The sequence below is a fragment of the Oenanthe melanoleuca genome, chromosome 2, assembly GCF_029582105.1.
Source record: "Oenanthe melanoleuca isolate GR-GAL-2019-014 chromosome 2, OMel1.0, whole genome shotgun sequence".
Taxonomy (NCBI): Eukaryota; Metazoa; Chordata; class Aves; order Passeriformes; family Muscicapidae; genus Oenanthe; species Oenanthe melanoleuca.
The window spans coordinates 34,496,995-34,518,382 of record NC_079335.1 but is presented as its reverse complement, the minus strand read 5'-3'; the positions used below and the strand labels follow the sequence as shown (position 1 = coordinate 34,518,382).

Below are 21,388 nucleotides of genomic sequence, written 5' to 3'. Positions count from 1 at the left end.
CAGTGGATGGCATCCCTGATCGTAGCTAAAAGTGCCTGGCTTGAAGGCTTTTTGCAAATGCCTGCATCTCTCTCTCAAGTGCTGTGTTCCCCTATGCTCACAAAAATCTCATGTAAAGGAGTGGGCAAAAGAACCTCACTGGAAAATGGCCAAAATGGAAACTTTCTCTTCTTATCTGACTTTCAAAAGGAAAAAAAAGGCACTGGTACTCAGGAACAAAGAGTCATGCTGGTTTTGCTATATGCCTTGAAATCATTTGCAGGGCATATAGCAAAAGGAAATAAAAGGAAAACAGAAGAATTTGGAAAAAAACCCCAAAACCTAAGAATATTTGTTACCTCTGACACCAACCACTTGATAAACAGATATTTATTTCCCTGCTTCTGGTAACAACTTACTGTGTGAAAACCTTCCTGTCCACCCTCCCCCCACCCCAGTATTTTTCTTTAGCTATAATATGGAAAGATTTGACCCTTTATCTTCAAGCTGGGATGGAGTCTCAGCAGGTCTCTGAAGTGGTGTTAAGTTTGTGCTGAGTACAAACTTAAAATCAGTCTCTCCTTTGAACTATGGACCTGAGCATTGTCCTGGCGAAAAAAAAATCCGCAGTCCTCTGCTGTGCCAGCTGAGCAATGGAGAGCATACTGAAATAGCATCAAGAGTGGCTTATGTCAAGCAGACCAAGGCTAGGGAGAAACCTGACACTGGGACAGGGCTATATCCCTGTGAAGTGATGAGGTGATGCCAGCTGGGAAGCCTGAGCTGGATCTGTACTGTGAAAGGCAAGTCCCCTTCTACTGAACATCACTCTTCTTTCCTACTGACAGAGCTGGGGCTGCTGCAATGGGGTTTGGAGTGCTATGGCCTGTTAAATCCAAAGCAGAAAATCTGTCATGCAGTCAAAATTCCTGTTGTCAAAGCTCTGCAATACCCTTTTCCTTAAATTCTGGTATACTTAGCAAGCTCCCTAGCACTGCACTGCTGTGCCACCTCTGCTCCTCCCCACTGCCACATCACCAACTCCTGCACTCCAGAATCAAACATGCCTGTTATTCCACAAAATGCAGGTACCTGGGGAGGATTCACCCTTCCTACCTCTCTGTTAGTAGGGGAGACAGCAAGCCATGATTTACAAGCAGGCTCTCATGGGATGCTGTCATAGCAAAATAGAGGGGAAAGGGTCAGGGGTGTATTTGAAAAGCAGAGGGTTGTGTAAAAATAGTAAAGTACTTGGTTGCTTACTCTTCAAAAGGAAGTGGGATTTTCCCATTTTTCTAACTGGTGTGCTCTCCTGTTTTTCTAACTACTTTTGTTTTACTTGTATCCTTTCTTTCTTCACGTCTCATTTTCCCTGCAGGGTATGTTTGGGGGTGTGGAAAAGCAAGCCTGTTCCTGTTATCTGTGAAACTTGTCCCTAGCCCTGGAAAGGACCTATTTTTAGGTAGACATAGTGCAGTGCTATTCCTTTCTCATATGCAATACTTCCTCCAGTCCTTTGGACATACTTTTCTGCCTTGGCTGTGAAATCTCTTTCTAGCAGTGATGTGTGGAGGGGATAAGGGTTTGGGAATCTCCAGGTTTGTAAAGTTGCATGTAGCTCAGGGAGATGCTGAACTGTTCATCTCATGTTTATTATCCTACATCTGATCTTCTCAGGCTCACTGATTTTGAGACTTTAGACAATACAGACAACTGCAAGGAATATGATAAATGCCTCATGTTAATCACCTTGCAGGGTCACCTCACCTGCCTAAAGGGTATGGCCTGACCACCACTTCTCATCCTAATCTTGAGGACTCTCAGGAAACCAGGACTTTTTTTCAGGAGAGCTTTGTTTCACTGTGTCCCCTAAAGCTGGGTGGCAGGTTCATGCTGGCTTGCTGGCACTGCTGGAGGGCAGAAGGAAGCCAAAGGATCTTCCTTCTCCTAAGCAGACAGGTGCGGCAGTGACCTCATGTCTTGGTGTCACGATGATGGCAGAACCACAGCATGCAGGGATGAGTCCTTGATGCAGTTTGTTCACAGACTCTCAGTTTCATGGTCTTTTAGTCCAAATCTCTGAGGTTTGTCTGCTATAACTTATGTTGATACCACTTATTAATTTGGAACAGAAGTTATTATCTAATTCATATGCCCTTTTATCTCATGTTTCTCCTGGTTTTCTGCAAACTGTGGAAGGTCCTTGAGTGTGGATAAGGCCAGTGAAGGCTGCTTTTGAGCACAGTTCAGCTCAGGGCAGTGTCCATCCTCTATTAAAAAGGAAAGGGCAGACATCCTCCCTCTGTCTGGTCTTTGTAGCTTATCCCTGAAATCTCACGTCCCATACATTTGATGTGCTCCCAGTGACTCACCCTTGGAAATGCTTTGAGCTTTCCTCTTCTGCTGTGATTTCATATGTGCAAAAGAAACTTTCGAAAGATGTCATTCTCTCCAGTGCTGGTCTTTGTTTTCCTGGAGATCTGAAGCCAGCCCTCAGACTGTTTTTAGAAGGTCTCCAAATACTGACCGCATATGGCCTGTCATCACATATGAGGTACACAAATATATATATATATATATATATATGTGTGTGTGTTGAGTGGAAAAAATGTCAGTCTCAAAAGGCAACTGTTTTTGAAAGCACTTGTCTCTGTTGCAAAGGCTCTCTTTGGCTGCATAAATTGAGTCACATGCAAGGGAAATCTCGGTATTTATCATGGAGTGTATGTTGATCACAATAAAATCATGAAATGCAAGATATAATTTGCAGTTTACACTTGTATAGGTAGGAGGGCTTCATCTTATAGCTGGCTTGTTGGCTCAGTAAGTTGTTGCCAATGTAAGTGAGTCTCTGCAACATGCTGGCTTGTAGGTGGGAATGCTGGTTCTTGCCATCGGCTCCTGAGGGACTGTTCATTGCAGGGTAAATGGGCACAGACAAAAGGTGAGATTGATGGAGAACCTGCTTTAGGCAGCTGCCAGTGTAGAGGTTTGCCCACTCCTGGGCAGGGTGTGGGGTGCTTGCTCAGCCCCCAGGACAGGCAGAAGGTGGGATGGCAGCAGGCCAAGGCACTGTCATCCTATGGACTGGGATGCTTCTCACCACCCACCATGTCCAGGGCAGGATGCCTGGACAAAGAGTGTGCTCCTTGCAGAGTGCACTTTTTCTCTGCAGGCTCATTGTGAAGAAAGTCATGTGGGAGCATATTTTTGACAGCATCCTCTGGCCAAAATATGATTATTCTCTTTGTTTTCCAGTTATGTGAGAGAGCCACAGGGCTGATTTTCTGACTGACACACAAGAGCTTTCAGAGCTCTGGTACAAGATAAGAGGTTGCAGAGGGAAATTCTTTGAATGCAAAACCCAGAGATGTCATTATAGCATTGAAACCTGAACCTGGACATCACTCAACCTCTCTTTCCTCCTCCAAATCCCTCTCCTAAACCCATTGCTTTGCAGCCAGCTTTCCATGTTCCAGGCCATCAGTCAACAGGCCACAAGATATTATTAAGCCACAAAATAGAGGAGTTAGCAGTATTGTCTGTAAAAGCAAGCCTATATTTAGGAATTAATGTTCTGGTTATATCAACAAAGCCAGGTAACACTCCCAGACAAGAAATACTGAAAATAAAATTATTTCTTCTTGGTGATGGCTGGCAGACATCCAGATTTTCTGTCCAGGAGGAGTGTTAAAGCAAGTCCTCTTGCCCTTTGTTTGTCCCTGGAGAGATGGCTTGACTTGGTGACTCTGCAGAGGTGGACTGCTGTGTGTGCTGGTGGTCTTCCCCTGCAGGAGTGGAAGGGGAGGAAGAGGAGGGGGACAGGGCTGCCAGGGAGAGACAGGAGGGTGCCAGGCTCTTTCTCAGTGCAAGTTCTTTGAAGCTTATCCTAAGTAGTCCCTGCTGAAGACCAGCAGGGATCTTCCTGTTTCTCCTCAGTGTCTTGGACTTGGCTCTTCTCTTCCTCCTTGTTGCAGAGTGGTCATACAATGTGTGGCTTTCCTGGCACTTCTCATCCTGCCTTTACAAGTGTGGTCAAGCCTCTGCATTTCTTTACCTATAATTTATTGCTGTGATTCATAACACCTTGTCAGAAAAACCTGTATTAATTTTTCATATGTCTGGACCACATATTCCTGCCGGAAAAATATTTCAGCTCCGGCCTGGTTGCAGAATGTGGGTTTATCTTTGTTTTGTTGACTCATCTTTTTGATTGTGCTGTTTGCTACCTGTTCCATGTTAGCATGCTTCAGCACACAAAAAGGGCAGCACACTGTCCCTCACCTAGTTGCCACCAGATGTCCTCTGCAGATGCATAAGATGTCCTGCTCAGCCACTTAACAGAAGGCTTCTGGGGGTTACCATGGGTAGGTATAAACTCACTAGAATCACATCCCAGAGGCACATTACACCTTGAGAGGTGCCTCAGTTCATTCCCCAAAGGGCCAACATGGCTTTTTTCTGCCTGCCATCAACACCCCCTTCCCTACATCAGCATATGCAGGTGTTTCTGTGTGCTGACATTTCTAGCTTTTAGCTTTTCCCTCCAGAATTTCTGTTTCTGCCTGTGCAGTAAGGTGGAAGTACCTGCCCTGCCAGATGAGGATGGCTTTCCTAATCTAATTCAGACCCCCTTATCAAAGCAGGTTTTGCTGTGCAATGGGCAGCTGACTCAAAGTTAGGAGGGCAAGAATGAGGCACTTAGATTCCTCCAGATGCAAAAGTCACCTCTGACCCAGCTATGCAGGGGAGGGAAAGAGAAATATTTCCTTGTTGCTGCCAGGGAAGGCTCCCTGCCAGCCCTGCCAAAAGCCCCAGCTGTCCACAGCTCAGCTGCCGCAGCAGCTTCTCCCCCTGGACTCCAGGCTCTCGTCCACACCAGGCAGTCGAAGCAAAGGTGTGGTTTCAAGTGGGTTTAAGTGAGCTGTGACTAATTTCCCATGAATGCAAGTCTTAGAAAAATCGATTTGTTCCTATGGGACTGCTGACAAATGTGTGTAAGTTTACACAGGGGAATTTCCAGCTCGATGGGCTGCAAATGAGTACAGGAGTTTACTCAAACACTTAAGAAGCATGTGAGGCACTGAAAATAAAATAGTCAATAATATATTAAATTTAATGTTATTTATTACAAGTGCATGCAAAGGATAGTATTCATTTTCATGCAGAAATCCATGAAAACCTTCACTTTTATATTTTCCTGAAGTGCACAGTTTCCAGACTGGTGTTGCATGCAGACTGAGGACCATGCTTTAAAAATTGGAGTCTACCCCTGGATGAGTAGGGCACACACTCAGCTGCTCTGCTGCATTTTTCAGATTCAAGCCCTATACAGTCATAAGGCAGAATAAACATTAAAGGTTTCCACAAGACACCAAACTGAGAAAGTATTGTAGTTATTGACTAAAAGAGAAGAAAATATTCTGATTACATGTACAGTATGGTGGCAAAATGATTTTATACAGTAATGAAGGGGCTTTAGCTTAAATTTGAGGATGAGATATTTATTGCTTGTACAGTTGTGTGATAAATTATTGGCAAGTAGAAGCACAGATGGCTTTCCCTTAAGATCAGGCATCACATGTCACAAATTATCTGGGAAATTGTCATTTTAAAAATAACTCTGGAACAAATGCCAAGCTGAAAGGGATATCAGTGTCTAATAAACAGATATAAACACAGCAGTGCCCAAAACTAAAATATATTTGAATTAAACTATCAGAGAGAGAGCATATACAATTAGCACCTATTCTCTCTTGCAGCACAAATGAAAGCCTTTCACACTGTATTTCTTCTGATTATTTTCTCATCAGGAAATTCAAATAATGTTTTTCATGCATATTTAACCTGCCCATGGAGTTAATGGCACAAATAGACATGTTGGATTTTTGTGTTACAGGTCCCAAGACCAAAATCTTACCTGAACAAGCTTAAGCCTAGTTATAGGTAGGCAGTTTTGTTTGGTTTTCAAGGTGGTGAGATGTTTACACCCTGAAATGTTCAAGCTTAAGAGCAGCCATCGCTCCTATTGTCTTCTCCAGTAACCACGTGTACTTCACACCTTGGAAAGGCAGGATCCTGGATTCTGCCAAAATACATGGGCAAAGGGACATCCTGCCTGTCGTGGCCATGGCTGCTGGCTCACAACAGAATGCCTGTTAGGCTGCACAGGCTGGGGCGAGCCCTTTGCTTCTCCATTGACCAGCAAAGATCAGGAAAGGGAGCAGATGGCCTTTGCTTATCACTCCCACAGCTCCTCGAGGGGTGAAGGCTGCCATGTGTGAGCGAGGAGAGCCAGGGCCCCTCAGCCTCCCCCCCGTCCCCCAGCAGCCGTCACCTGTCCCAGCCTGTCCTGCTCTCACGCGCTTATATGGGCAGGCAGGACGGAGCTCGTGACGCAGCGCTGCTAAAAACAGCCCCGGCTCTGCTCGGCCCCTCGCTCAAACAATGACCTGAGCAGCCCAGAGAGCCCCTGATCGCAGCACAGCCTTGGACTTACCTCAGGGGAAATTACCCCAGGACCTCCCCGCAAGGCCGCGGCCCTGAGCGTATGCCCCAGGAAAAGCTAGGGATGAGCACCTCCCTGAGCTACAAGTCGTTCTCCAAAGAGCAGCAGACTATGGATAACCTGGAGAAGCAGCTGATCTGCCCCATCTGTTTGGAGATGTTCACCAAGCCAGTGGTCATCCTGCCCTGCCAGCACAACCTCTGTCGGAAGTGTGCCAGTGATATCTTCCAGGTAGGTTTCCTCCCACAGAGGTCTCTGCTTCCCAAGCAGGACGGGCTGGAATAAATGGGAAAGAAGATTTTTTGCATGTTTTGGTAGATGAATTTTAGTGGTTGGTGAGACAGGGTGGGGGGAGTGATTTAAGGCCAAAGTTGATGTAGCTGGGGGCCAGGGCTGAGCTCACAGCAGGTGAAAGTGCCACCTGTTGGCTGTGGTGACATGGCCCAGCGTGAGCTGAGGGACTGGCCCCTCGCCCAGCAGCCACCAGGTGCTGTCCCGGGGTGACATGTCGGAATTACCCTCTCATTGGGCATAGTGACAAATGGTTTCCTACCAAATGGTGCTTTTGCAAGAGGCTTTCATGGTTCTTAATGGCCGTACCTCCCTCCCCTTGTGCTTCTTGGCAAGAACAGGCCTCCAACCCCTACCTGCCGACCAGGGGAGGCACGACCGTGGCGTCGGGAGGCCGCTTCCGCTGCCCCTCCTGCAGGCACGAGGTGGTCCTGGACCGGCACGGCGTCTACGGGCTGCAGAGGAACCTGCTGGTGGAGAACATCATCGACATCTACAAGCAGGAGTCCACAAGGTAACAAGGGTCCTTGTGGGCCTCTGTGTCCTTCAGAGGTTGATTTAGTTGCTTTGTCTCTTGGAAAAGCAGAAAGGGATTATGCTGCAGTGCCTGACTGTCTGCTGCGCCATAAAGCTCTCAATGAGGACAGAAAACTGTATCCAAATAGATGCTGAGCTTCCCTGTTTCCACTTAGGGCAGAGGATGGGGCCATATTTATTCACATGAGCAACACTTACCTGTGCAAGCAAGGCCCTTGAGGGCAGCACAGATACTCACATGATTAAGGGAAAAGTATATTGGTTAACATAATTTATTGCAAAAACAGTTCAGACAATTCTTTTTCCTCTTTTACCTGTGCGTTCTCATCTAAAGAAGGGAAATTATTTAAAATCTTATTAGAAAACCCTGAGGTACAGACAGTGCAAACAAGGTACCCTGCATCATAATGCCAAATGAAAATTCTGTTAAAAATATCTCCATTCCTGTCAATTTGGGATGTGAACTTATGAAATCCAGTTTTATTTAGGAGTCTGTAAAAGAAAAGGAAGAGCGGTAAGCAATACATATCAGAGCTGTGTGGCTGTGCTCAGTAATCAAGACCTCAGGGCAGGGAAATGGGCTCATTCTAAAAAGTAAGATTACTTCTGAATGGTAATTTCTTGCATTTGATGTGTAATGGATCCAGAAACAGAAAAATGTTTTCTCATCTTTATTTCCTTGGGATAGGTTGGATTCAGGGTACCTCTGTGGAGAACTTAGTAGGGGGGAAGGTGAAGGAGATAATCCTCTCCCTCTACTTTGCTCTTATGAGACCCCAACTGGAGTACTGCATCCAGCTCTGGAGTCCTTAGCACAAGAAAAACATGGACCTGTGGAGTGAGTCCAGAGGAGGGGCACAAAGATGCTCAGAGAGCTGGAGAAGGACTTTGGCAAGGGCATGAAGTGATAGGACAGGCTTAAAACTGAAAGAATGTAAGTTTAGATTAGATATAGGAGGAAATTCTACACTATGAGAGTTGTGAGGCACTGGCACAGGTTGCCCAGAGGGGTTGTGGATGCTCCATCCCTGGCAGTGTTCAAGGCCAGGAGGGATAGCCCACAACCCGGGCTAGTGCAAGGTGTCCCTGCCCAAGTCAGAGGCATTGGAGGTTCATGATCTCTCAGGTCTTTTCCAACCCAAACCATTCTGTAATTCTGTGATTCTGTGATGAAGTTAACCTGAGGAAGCAAGGAGCTCTCAGGGAGCTACCCAGGGAAGCTGGTTTTTGTCACCAGCATGAATCCTTAGATTTGGTTCTGTATGGTAAGATGTTTTGTTCACCTGGAAGGTGTAATCCTGGCCATGCTCCCTGACAGTCTTCTGACTCCACAACAAGGAGCTGGGTTTCCCAGGGACTGACAAATGGCATGACTGGTGCAGGTGGGCACAACAAACAGAACCCAGTCCCTGGGATGGCTGAGGATCCTTCTTCCAGCAGAGGACAGTCACCAGCAGAGAGAACGCTTTGGAGCTGATGGTGGCTTTGGCTATTCTCAGCTGTTTGAATCTCTCTGAGGACTGTCACAGCCGGGCATAGGTTGGAGCTCCAAAGCACTGGAGAGCACGAAGTTGGCTTAAAATTGTCCTTTCTCCTGCCCTTTGCAGTCTGTGCCAAGTAAAGGTCAGCTACCCCTCTGTGTGTCATTGATACTCAAATATTATTTTAGCCAGGAAAATCTCAGAGGAAATGAATCAAAAACTGTGGTGGTGGACTTTGCTTTTAACCAAATAAGCTGGACATGTGTGGCCTCATGTCTTCCTTGGTTTTGCTTTTTTTTCAGAAAAAAAAAAAAGAAAAAAAAGAAAAAGAAAAAAAAAGGCAGATCATCCTTCTTATGTACTTTGTGGGGACTTGGAACAAAATACAATTAAGTAGAAATGTAAGAATAGATTTAGTAGACTTTTTAAAAATTCCATGAAAGCAAAACACATGATAAATAAAATAAGAGAAAAAAACCCACATAGATTTGCTTATAGATTTGTCCAAAAGATTTATTTAATCTGTTGAGGTGCTTATTTAACCTTCATGTATGTCCTAAGAATAAAAGTTATTGTCAGGGTTGCATAGTAGCAGCAATGCATAGCAGTATTATCTAAACTATTCCACCCTTTGAGGGCCTCAGCTGCTTATCTCCCTCTGCCTAACATTCCTTGGGCTTCCCTGAGAGTGTGAGATCTTTCATGGCTTTTCCCCTGTGCTGTCCCACTAAAAGCAAAAAGTCAAGAGAAATCAAGTCTTCCCCACTTCTTCCTTTTGCACCATTCTATTCCGTCCTGACAACTGGGGTCTGGCAGAGATGCGTAGGAAGAACAGTGAGATGTGATCTTTGCCTCCTTGTTCTTCCCAAGACAATCCTTCAAACTGGCAGCACAAGTGATTTCCAGACAGGAACCTCTTCCCATCAAGTCCTCCTGTGGGTGTAATTCACTATACCTTCATGTGCCAGAATGAGGCCAGTTCCCCTCTTCATTTCACATGAACTTAGTGTAAAGGGAGAGTAAAGGGAGCAAGGGAGCAAGCTTTGACACCTGCTTAAGCAAAAATAACCTATTTTAAAAGCTATTTCTCTCTCTGGTTTTTTGGGGTTTTTTTTGTAATTGGATTTTCTATTTGAATTAAAGAATTGGGGTTTTTTAAATAAAAACTGGGGCAGAAGCTGGACTGAGGTTGGGACAGTCCACCTCAGCCCTCATATGCAACCCCTCCTATTACTGAGTATCACATCATATGGTCTTTTATCCCATTGCTCATCAAATTCCAGCTGATGGCAGCATAGCCTGTTGCCCAATTTAGAATGTGTTAGCAACACAAGGAAAGAATTCTTCAAGCAGGAGGTGGCTTGTAAAAAGCTTTGAAAGACAGCAAAGGACTGAAAACAGTGGAAATTGAGTTGGCTAAAAGTTAAACCAGTCTTTGAAAATCTATAGGCCACTGATCACCTAAACTATCTGAGGAACATCAGGATCCCTGCTGTCACCAGGAAAGAGTAGCAATGGGAGGCTGTGACTTTTTGTGAAATCTGGCAGGTTCTAATGATCTCAGCTGGCTATTCCAAATCAAAAGGTGCTTTGGGCTTTGTTACCAGCTGAAGCCTGAGCAGGGAGGGTCAGACACTCTTTCTGCTTTGCACTTACCAGGGAGAGCCTGAGGAACAGGCTGTCTCTGCAGCAGGAATGGAACAGAGTGTGCAGCAGGGACCAGGCTGTGCTGAGAGCAGCCTACAGGGGCTCTGTGATGGTGCTGATGTCCTGCAGGGCCCCATAGCCAGCACTGCCAGAAATCTCTGTCCCTGACAGGTTGAGGTCTTAGCCCAAGCTCCCAAGGCAGGTTGTGTCTCTCTAGGCCAGGCTGCAGGGGCGTCTGGGGATCTCAGACAAGCTGGGACAGGGAAATGTGTTCCCTTGGTGCCAGTGGTCAGAGAGGAAGAGCTCCATAAACTGTGCAGTGAAAGAGATGAGGAGTGAGATCATCTGAATCTTCTCCAACTCTCCACAGGACAAAGCCTCAAGCTCACCTGTACCAATAGTTTTCTTGGGCATTCAGCAAAAAGAAGACAGACAGATGATTCAGCAAGATTTTGAGACACTCTCCAAGTGTCTCATCCATGCAGATGAAGCTAAAAAAGTTAAAGAAGCCAAAGTCCACCATCATGATGAGGGACAGGGAGACTAATGAGAGCTTCTACAGCTGCATAAGCAGCAGAAGAAAGATTAGAAAAGTTCCCTACTAAACAGAGCCTCATGTAACATAGAAAAGGCCAATGTACTCAGTGCCACCTTCACCTCAGACTTGACTACTAAGTTGAGTTTTATGGAATAGTAGCACCCTGAAACCAGTGGGAAAGTCTAGAGCAAGGAAAACTCACCTTTGGTGGAGGGGGTTAGGTCAGAGAATATAAAAAAAAAAAATTGGACATCCCAATGGGAGGCATTTATAAGTGGTGAGGGAGCTGACATATTGCAAGGTCATGCTCAAAAATCTTTGAAATAGTCTGTGGTAATTGGAACAGTTTCCTGTGGACTGGACTGGAAGAAAGCAAATGTTCCTCCAGTCCTCAAGAAATGCAAGGAAGAGAATCAAGGGAGCTACAGGCTAGTCATGCACACTGGTCCCTAGAAAGTATCTCACACAAACTCTCCTGGAAACCATTTCCAAATATATAAATGACATGAAGGTGATTAGAAATAGCCAGTGTGAATTTATGAAGAGGCAATCAGCATGACCAATCTGATAGCCTTTTGTAGTGAGATGACTAACTCACTGCATGAGAGGAGAGCAGTAGATACTGTTTGTCAAGACTTTAGACACTGTCTCCTGTGACATCTTTATTGAAATACTGTGGAAATAAGGCTTAGAGTGGACAGTGGAAAGTGAACTGGACCAAAAAATACCAGACTCAAAGAGTTGTGATGAGCAGCATGAAGTTAAATGGAGGCCAGTCATTAGTACTATATGCCCAGACTGATACTATGGCAAATACAGTTTTATATCTTCACTAATGACCTGACTGTGCCTCACAGAATCATGCAGATCCTCTCCATCCCCTGACCAGATGCAGACCCCAGGTGATGTGATGCCACAGGAAGGGCTACAGCTGTCTTAGGATCCTAAGTAAAAATACTATCAGAATTGGATTCAGGATTTCAGTAGAGACCTTTTTGGATTTGAAAAACTCCTACAGAAAACATGCTTTCTAACAGAAATTTTCCTAAGGTCTTACTATGTTCTCAATTAAAGTGTGCTTCTTTATCTGCCCAGCAACTTTGCACTGCCTCACCAAATCACAGTCACAGAAGGGCTGAGATTGGAAGGAGCCTCTGGAGTTCTGGTCCACCTGCTGCTCAAGCAGGACCACCTGGAGCCAGTTGTCCAGGACCATGTGCAGATGGCTTATGAGTATCTTCAAGGATAGAAACTCTACAACCATCCTGGACAACCTGTGCCAGTGCTCAGTCACTCTCAGAGTAAAAAAGCGTTTTCTGATCTTCAGAGGGTACCTCCCATGTTTCAGTTTGTGCTCATTGCCTCTGATCCTGGCATTGAAAAGTGCCTGACTCCATCCTCATTACACCCTCCATTAGGTATTTAGATAACTGAAGGTATTGATAGGATCAAGGTCATTGTTAAGATTCCCCTTAACCTTCTTTGATCCAGGCTGAAAGTTCCAGCTCTCTCAGCCTTTCCTTCCAGGAGAGTTGCTGTAGACCCTTAATCGTCTTCAGGGCCCCTTTCTGGACTCCTTTCAGGATGTCAATGTCTTCATATACTGGGCAGGCCAGAAAAGCACCCAGTCAGTTCTTCAGGTGTGGTCCAAGCACAATTTCAGTTGGAAAGAATAAGCCTCTGGTAGTCAAACACAAGTTTAGCATCTCAAAGAGAAGAGTCCAAGAATGAGACCATGAAGTTATTAGGACATTTCAGCAACCTGACATTTCTCTGGTCACCAGCACAGCTGGTGAATCTTTTCTGTTACTAAAGCCATGCAGTCATTTTCCTATCAGCTACTCTTTAATCTCCTGTTTCAGAAACAATCTCCATTTAAAACTTATATGTTGTGTTTTGGCTTTTGCTACCCCAACATAAATCTAAAGGACAATGTCTGAAGTCAGGTGTTCTAAAAATCTCTCCTTTTGCACTGCCTGTGGAGGAGACTGTAAATCTGTTTATTTCTAGTCTTCTTACACTGTCTTTAGGGCCCCAGTAGTTCAGGGAGTTCTGCCAGGTTGCTTCCAGCTCTTGGCGGCACCTTTGAAGCTTGGCTGCTTCTGGCTGAACTTGCTTGACACCGTCACCTTTTTGCTCTGTGTAATGTGTCTTTCATGCAAGTGGCACCGTTCCAGTGTCCAATAAAGTTCTAGTAGTTTCTGGCTCTGATCTTGTAAATATTTGCAGGAAGAGCTGCTACCTCAGGCTTAATCAATCACTTTGAAATTCATAGTATTGCACTTACACATGGGTCCTCCCACTGGTGCACTATGACATGAATATATTAGGGGCTGCTTGCAGTAATCTGCAAACAATGTAAAGCATTTTTTATGGAGGAGACACACCTCTTTTGACTAACATTGAAACAATGCTGGATTTGACAAAGTGCCTTATGTTAACGAGTGCTGGAAATCTGACCCAAATAGCACAGGCTTTCTTCGGAAGTGTTTGTCTTGTTTTATTCTGGTATATCATGTTATATGGCACATTACAGATTTTCCTTATGAACCCTTGAAATCCCAGGGCACTCTTGAAATTAAAAAAACAAACAGACAAACAAACAAAACACGAATGTGTGAGACATTTTATTTCTTGCTAGATATTTTCTTTAATGCATCTGACTGATCATATTCCATTCCCTTCAGAAGAGAAAATCTGTACTTTGTCATTAAAAAATAAATGCCACATCCAGTCTACAAAATGGTATGGAAAAACTCTTCTGTAATATAATATAAAATAATTGGTTTTTTCCATACATTTTAAGCTTTAATAGAACGGCTGGTTGCCTCCTTGCTACAGAACTCTGTAGAAAGGCTTTAAAAAAGGTTTCCATGTAATTCCATTAAATTCCATAGTTTCTAATAGTGAAAAAAAGATTTATACGATGTGACGTTCCATTTGCTACAGGTAAGTCATAGTTCTCTTTCCAAACAGTAGCAGAAGGAGATAATGCTTTATGCTGAAAATATTCAATGTTGCCACAGTAACAGTGGTGGCTTTTGAAGGCTTGAACTGCAGACACGCTCTTTTTAACAGTCTCCTGGCCCCTGTCTTCTGTACCACATCCTTACACACTCATGTGTTTGCCACAGGTGTGCTCAGGGTGCTGAGCCTGAAGTGTGGACTCAGGAAAACACTACCCTGCCCACACACAACACACCAGAGCTGTCACTTGTGCTGGGAATGTTGGTCAAGTGGCTCATTCAAAGGGAGCTGCAACTAAATTATCCTAAGATAGCTGGTTGTGCAGACTTGTGTGTATACAGCTAAATTATTTTGCTGAAGAAAAGATCAGACTAAACTATAATGTGGCAACAGTTACTGGCTTAGCACAGGAGAGGAACACTTATGTAGCCCATGCCCTTTCTGCTGTGCACAGATGAATAAACTACTGCTAAAACATTTGACACTCTGAAGTTAGGCATGTGCACCTGGCTGAAATTAATTTGTGTGACACCTTGTTTTGGTTGCTGGCCTAATGTAAAGGTGAAGGACCCAGGGCTGTTTGATATTGACAGTCCTGACCAGGGCCTCACAAAGATCAGCAGCAGAGATTTAGAGTTATGGGCCTAAAGGTTCATTAGTATCTACAATTCTTGCTTAAAATCAGCCTCCCCCATAACAGCTTTGCTGCATTAAGCCAAGTGCACAACAATTTGCATGATGAACCAGAAAAGAAATTACATATGTTTCATATTTCAGACAGGTGTTAGATAACATGCTAATTAAAATACATGAGTAGTCTGAGTCCAGGCTTAGTGAAGTTATTTAAATTTTTAAATATGAGCAAGTGTTCTGTCACTCCCAGTCACATTCCTCACTCATATGGGAATCCCCATATGAAGGCATGAAGTCATGTTGCTGTATTGTCATCACATAATATTGTCAGGACATTAAGCTGTACCATTGTCTCTTTAGTCATCCCATGTGGCAGGTTTAAGTCTATGCTGCATACTCAGACAGCCTTGGATGCTGCTATACAAATGTACCATAGTTCATGCTAACACTCTAAGTGTTACTAACACTCTAAGTGTTGTTATCAGAAACCCATGAGCACCATCTTTGTTTTAAACAAGTGGTTTCTTTTGCAGACCTGAAAGGAAGTGTGACCAGCCAATGTGCGAAGAGCACGAAGACGAGAGAATTAATATTTATTGTTTGAACTGTGAAATGCCCACCTGCTCCTTGTGCAAAATCTTTGGTGCCCACAAAGACTGTCAGGTTGCTCCTCTCACAAATGTTTACCAGCAGCAGAAGGTAAATATCTTTTTGTTTCTCAAAGTCCTTGAAGAAACTGACAGGACGAAATTATTCCCATGAACTTCCTGCAAGTTTCCAGAAGGGTCTGGGGTTGCCTTTGCCATTCTTGTGTGTGGCAGACAGTGGCAAAGGCAGCCCCTACTGAAAGGCAGATTCTCTTATAAATCTGTAGAAACTGTTTAGAAACACAGGAAAATAAATTAATGAGAGATTACACAAAATGATATTACAATTTGTCCCAATTTTGATGGGAGCTGAGGATCTCTCTTTTGAGTTCCTTATCCCTTTTTTGCTTTTATATCAGACAAACAAGTGGTATTTCCAGTACTAAGAACTGGAAAGAGAACAGACCATTTCAAATCAAATAGTTTTCTATCAGACACTTTTACATTTAAGCCTGCCATTTTAAAGAAAAGTTAAGTAAAAAACCTTCTCCTGCAATGAATGAAGGAATATTCAATAGTTGGCAGCACAGGATGTACCTAACATCTTCTGCCCTTGCTGTCACCAGTAAAAGACTTGTTTATTTTTAATACAGTGTTAATTTAAAACCTGACTCACTGGGTTATCCTCCTGAGATAAACAGCTCATTTTTCTGGAGGGCCCCAGTGGGGCAAGCAATCAGACTGGCCAAGTTTGCAATCCCAGCCTCCTACTTCATCACACAGATGCTTGTGTGTGTGTAAACTACAAATGAGGAGTTGCTTTAGGAAAGGAGTTAAAAACATCCCTTTCAATAAAAAAAAAATGGTGGGAGAAGAAGGAGAAGTTTTTTGGACTGAATCCATGCCTCCAGTCACTCATTTTGCATGGAGATTTGCAAGCTGTGTCTTCTTTCCAGAGTGCCCATGGAAAGGGGCTGTCATGCCCAAGATGAGAGGCCTAACCTGGAGGCTGCAGGATGCTCCAGGATCCTGGAGCAGGATTCATGCTTCAAAGAAGTCTTTACAGAGCTGTGAAAGCTTCAAAGGAGCCTTTACAGAGCTGTGGAGGCCCCAAAGGAGCCTGTACAGAACTGTGGAGGCCATGAGCACAGTTGTCTCTGTTACCACAGCCATGTGCCACAGGCCCCTTGCATTCCCCAGCACCCTCCCCAAGTTCCCTAGGACTGGCTTCTTTGTCTCTCTTAAGGATACCTCATCTCCATCCTCAAAGTAAGGTTATTTTCCTCCTTCACTCATTTTCCTTGTGCCCACGGCTCAACCTCTACCTTCTTCTCCTTTTCTCCTGTCCCCTCTCACCACAACCCCAACCCCTCCACCTGCATTCTATGGTCCCTCCAGGTCCATAGGCCACCTCTTCTTTATTCCAAGGCCAAGAGCTACAGTCCTCAGGGAAATACCACAGTGGTGTGGCTAGACCCAGACACTGACAAAACAATCCCTCAAGAGTCTTTTCTCTCAACAAACCCTAAAGAAATATTTATGGCCTGTTGAAACATCACTTTAGATAAAACCATCTAGAAGAACTTCCTAGAACAAAATGCTTCCCTCTTTCCAACAGTTTCTTCTCCACTAAAAATTCCAAAATGTCGATGTTTTCACAGTGTGTTGAGGGAGGAAACAAATGTCAAAATACAAGTGGGTATCTTGTGGGCACATAAAGCTCCAATTTTTCTCAGTTCTGGTGAAAAGACAAAGTAATATCCTAGGTATGGCTTATCTGTCTGCTGCTCCCCACTGTTAGATGTGTCACCTGAACTGTGACAACACCTAACACCCTTCTGCTTTCTCTCCACTTTCTGCCTAGTCTGAGCTGAGTGATGGCATTGCAGTCCTGGTGGGGAGCAATGACAGGATGCAAGGGATTGTCACGCAGCTGGAGGAGACCTGCAAGACAGTTGAGGTAGGTACCACCTCTTTAAATCCAGTTATTTCAGTGGGACATTGCATCTTTTAAACTTCTGCTAATGATCATTATTTAACAGACCTTACTTTACCCAAATGCATTCCCACATTGTTTCACTAAACCATTCCTCGTAGCTTTGTACATTATCAAGATGTACTGCCTCAACCAAAGGGTACATCCTGCTCAGGCCTCTAACATTTGCTATATGTTAGAGGATAAAGAGTAAGGATAATCCATATCAGAAGTCTTGCTCAATATTCTTAGTGGAATAGGATCTCACTGAAGTTAAAAGCAGATCCGCCAAAATGCCATCAACTCCCAGCTCATTTAACATCTGAGAGCAGATTCTAGAGCTGTAAAAGTCTGAAATCTGACAGGTTCAATGAACAGAGCCTTAGTCTCAGCCACAGGGTAGGCACAGCATGGTTCACAGTTATGTCAGTAGTTGCTCTGTATTTGCTTGCCTTCTGCACAGAAGTAGTGTTTTAATATGTTGTCCTTTAAGGAGTCTTGTTTTGTTGCTCATGGGAGAGAAGAGTTTGGGTTCTTTCTGGTGAAGGCCTCACTCCGGAAGACTTAGAATTAGTTTTGTGTTACTCAATAGCAGAAGTGGATTTCACTTCCTCTGAGAGCTTTACATCAGCAAAGCAAATATAAACTTCAACTTTGACCAATGTGAGCACCACAGAACAATAGGCTGAAAGGATTTCGTATGAATTGATTTTGTGATCAGAATTTGATGAAGCATCTAGTGAAGGAGTCACATCCCTCTCAGCCCAATTAGAATTATATTGACCCTTCAGAGCTGAAGCAGAAAGGAGAAATGGTAGAGAAAAATAAGTTAATCCAAGATATACAGATTCTAATTAGTAAGAAAAAACAATTGCACAATCTATATATACAATTCCGAGCAAGAAGGAACAGAAAATGTCTGAGTTTGTTTCAAAGAATACAAAACCATTGGCCCAAGTAAAAAAGAGAGCATATTAATGGCAGTCAGAACTTTGTAGCTGGGAAGCCTTCATGCCACAAGGATGAAATTGGCTGCTATCAGGACTTTGCAGACAGAAGCAAGCCTTTCAAGTAGGTTAATTGCAGAAATTTGAATTATACAAAAGCAAAAGCTTACACTCATGTAAGTTGAACTAACTGAACCAGAAACAAATCTTCAAACACCTAGTCTGATGTATGGAGAAAACACTGTGCTAAAAATACCTTAAAAATACAAGTTTCTGAAACTAGCTTCCTCAGAGTCATCCACTCAGTTTAAAATCTAACCTTTAACGTCAAAGCCCAAAGAAAATGCAGCTACTTTACCTTCAGATATTTTATTATTTGACCTTTAAAGTCAAAGATTGCAGAAAACAGATCTTAGAGTTTACCTTGGCACTTCCATGCTACATTTCAAGCAAATCACATTTCCTACTATGCAAGAGCTTTGTCTGAATTGACATCAGTGTGTCCTTGAAGACAAGAAACTACAGCTGGAACTCAGAAATGTTTACACATAGAAATAACACAATCCAGGATTGGCTCTTCTTTCTCCTTAACACTTTGCAGAGAACAATAAATATCTGCTTTAGCAGAAAATACATGATCATTTTACTTTTAGCTGGGATAAGTAATAGTCTACAGGTCTACATTTAGCCTCTACTCCTGTCCAACCTTAAAAACCAGAAAAGCAAAAAAATACTTGTAAGCTTTTAACTGATTGAAAAGTAGACCTAATTCACACACTATACTGAAAACTGAGAAAGTAATATAAAAGGCTAAATACCAAAAACCACAATCAATGATTAGGTTCTGTTTAGCTCTGTAAATGAGTCTAATAACAAAGGAAAAATAACAGCTTTTTCAAATGCTAAGAGCATAGGCCAGTCAATACAGGTTCTTTGGAACAAGCAGTGAGATTCATGCTCAGTAGCAAGGATTCCTTTCTTTTTGATGTAGCTGTGCTTTAAAAAACAAAAAGGCTGAGAACTTTTTAGAATGCAAAGTCATGTATTTGTTAACCTTTTTCATTACACAGAATCTGATTAGAATAATTCCATCAGGCAGAGACTTCATATGGAAACTTTTTATGCAGAAAGAGAATATTTCAGAAATATTTCAGCATTTGCAGTCAGAAACCTGTTTTGCACTCTCACTCTCCCTATTCACAACTCTGTAATATCTGCTGGCAGGAAATATTATATATTAGTGCTTAAAGACAGGGAAGGATCTTGCAGGGCACCCTGCTATGACTTGCTTGCTCTTCTTCCCCTAACACTTGTCCTGTGTCAAATGACAAAGATAGCACACACCTGTCTGGAAATTAAGGTTGTTTTACAAGTGATCTAAACGACATTTCATGGGGAGAAAGCTAGGGGAGGAGTGGGAGAAAATTATTTGAGGTCCGAACAGAAGGACACTCAGAAACCATGACTCATTTTGTTTGAAAACTTCCTTAACCCTACCCTGTAATTGCACTAATCAGGAATTTCTGGGAGGTGGCAAGGACTCCCAGGAGGGCAGGACAAGCTTTCACCCCTTGCAAGGAATGCCTGTTTAGCCTAGCCCTCCTGATTGGGAAGCAGAAGTGGATACTTGGGTCAATGCATCAAGATATGCATTCAAATCCCTTTTCCCACCCTCACGTAGATTATTTTTTAGCCAGACGTAGATCTTTGAAAGGTTTTCTCCTTTGAATGACACAGAGCAGACTATCACCACTCAGAGGAATGAGCTTTGGATAGAAGAGAAGAAAAAAGTAGGCTTCTCTCTGGCCAAGTGCTGTGAATAATAAGTCTTATCACTACCAAAAGTTCTGTGGGACTGTTAATAACCCTGTGCTGCCAGAATCTCAGCATCATGCCTCAAGGGACAAAGATGAGGAATTGATTCAGCCTCAGTTCCTAGGAAAGAAATTAAAATAATCACCACCATCCACAACCAGGTCTAACCACAACAAGGTTATGCCCTGGGGCACACAGATGACTCAAGTACTTGTATCTTGCAGACCTCAGACATTATATATAATCTGTCCCCCATTTCCTCCCCATAAATCCTCCTTTACAAGTGTAGTTTGCTCTTTTTAGAGAGTGCTCAATGCAGCAGTCATCAAACCCATCCTCTTAACTCAGTGAAAGGTGCTGTTGTCTGGTTGAAGGGACAATAGAGGTGTCTCAAGAAAAGATGTGAAAATCAGTGCCTGAACACAGGGTTGGAATCTGATTCCTCCTTCCTGTTTTTGTCCTTCTGTCACACACCATTTTCTTTGCAGTACTTCTACCTCATTCAGTGCACTGTAAATGGAATATAATGGACACCTCTTGTCCAAATAGAGTCTAAGAGGGCATATGTGAAAATCAAGCCCAGCCAGGGCTGTTCCAGGCACTCTGGTAGAAAAAGAAAATTCTCCAGGGCTGTTTGAGATGCTCACTCCTTTTAAAACCATTCTGTTCACGCAAATGGACCCAGCTGCTAATACAGTGGGAGCTTTCACTTTTTCTGCGGACTTTGATGTATCACTACAGACATCATAAATACCTTTTTACTTTTTTTAGCAGACTCACAAGTTATACAATAACCTGTTTGGGGGCTTTCAGTGGCTTGAAACTCAGAGTTTGAGAAGAGTCTTTAAACTTTTGTTCCAACAGCTTGGACTTTGAAAATTATAAAAGTCTCTGGGGTCATTCAGAATCCTTTGCACTGTTCAGAAAGAGGAATTTCTTTGATGAAAATGCTTCCAAGTAACTGTAAAAATAGAAACCCTTTTAAGAACATAACATGTTTAACATAAACCAAATGATTCACAGGAATGCTGCAGACGACAGAAAGAGCAGTTGTGTGAAAAATTTGATTATCTCTATTCTGTACTGGAAGAAAGAAAAAATGAGATGACACAAATAATCACTAGAACCCAAGAGGAGAAACTGGAACACGTCCGCTCCCTGATAAAGAAGTATGCGGATCACTTGGAAGCTGTGTCAAAACTGGTTGAATCAGGAATCCAGTTCATGGAAGAACCAGAAATGGCCGTGTTCTTGCAGGTATAAAGTCCATAAATAGAGATAGAAAAAGATTGATGGGTTTATTGATATATTTTTTAAGCATTTCTCAATTGTAGGCCCATTCAGAGTTTAAATGAACATTTATACAAACTCATTTGTAAACACCTGAATCTGCTCAGACAAATAACTACTCTTCTTGTGAATAGCATCCAAATCAAGAACATGAGTGTTTGCTATTTGCAAAAATATACTAGCCTATATATGA

At 43.2% G+C, this 21,388-nt stretch overlaps 1 protein-coding gene across 3 annotated transcripts in view; it reads left to right on the top strand.

The window, feature by feature from the left end:
• The first annotated feature begins 6,022 nt into the window (after positions 1-6,022).
• TRIM55 (tripartite motif containing 55) overlaps positions 6,023-21,388 on the top strand; it is a 37,332-nt gene continuing 21,966 nt past the window's right edge. For 2 of the 3 annotated variants that reach the window (XM_056485500.1, XM_056485501.1), the window contains exons 1-5: positions 6,224-6,718; positions 7,120-7,292; positions 15,115-15,280; positions 17,033-17,128; positions 20,929-21,162. In XM_056485500.1, the coding sequence (XP_056341475.1) occupies positions 6,530-6,718; positions 7,120-7,292; positions 15,115-15,280; positions 17,033-17,128; positions 20,929-21,162 (858 nt within the window). In that variant the 5' untranslated portion in view covers positions 6,224-6,529. Of the gene's footprint in view, positions 6,719-7,119; positions 7,293-15,114; positions 15,281-17,032; positions 17,129-20,928; positions 21,163-21,388 lie in introns of all 3 variants that reach the window. The other variant, XM_056485502.1, reaches the window with a different exon arrangement.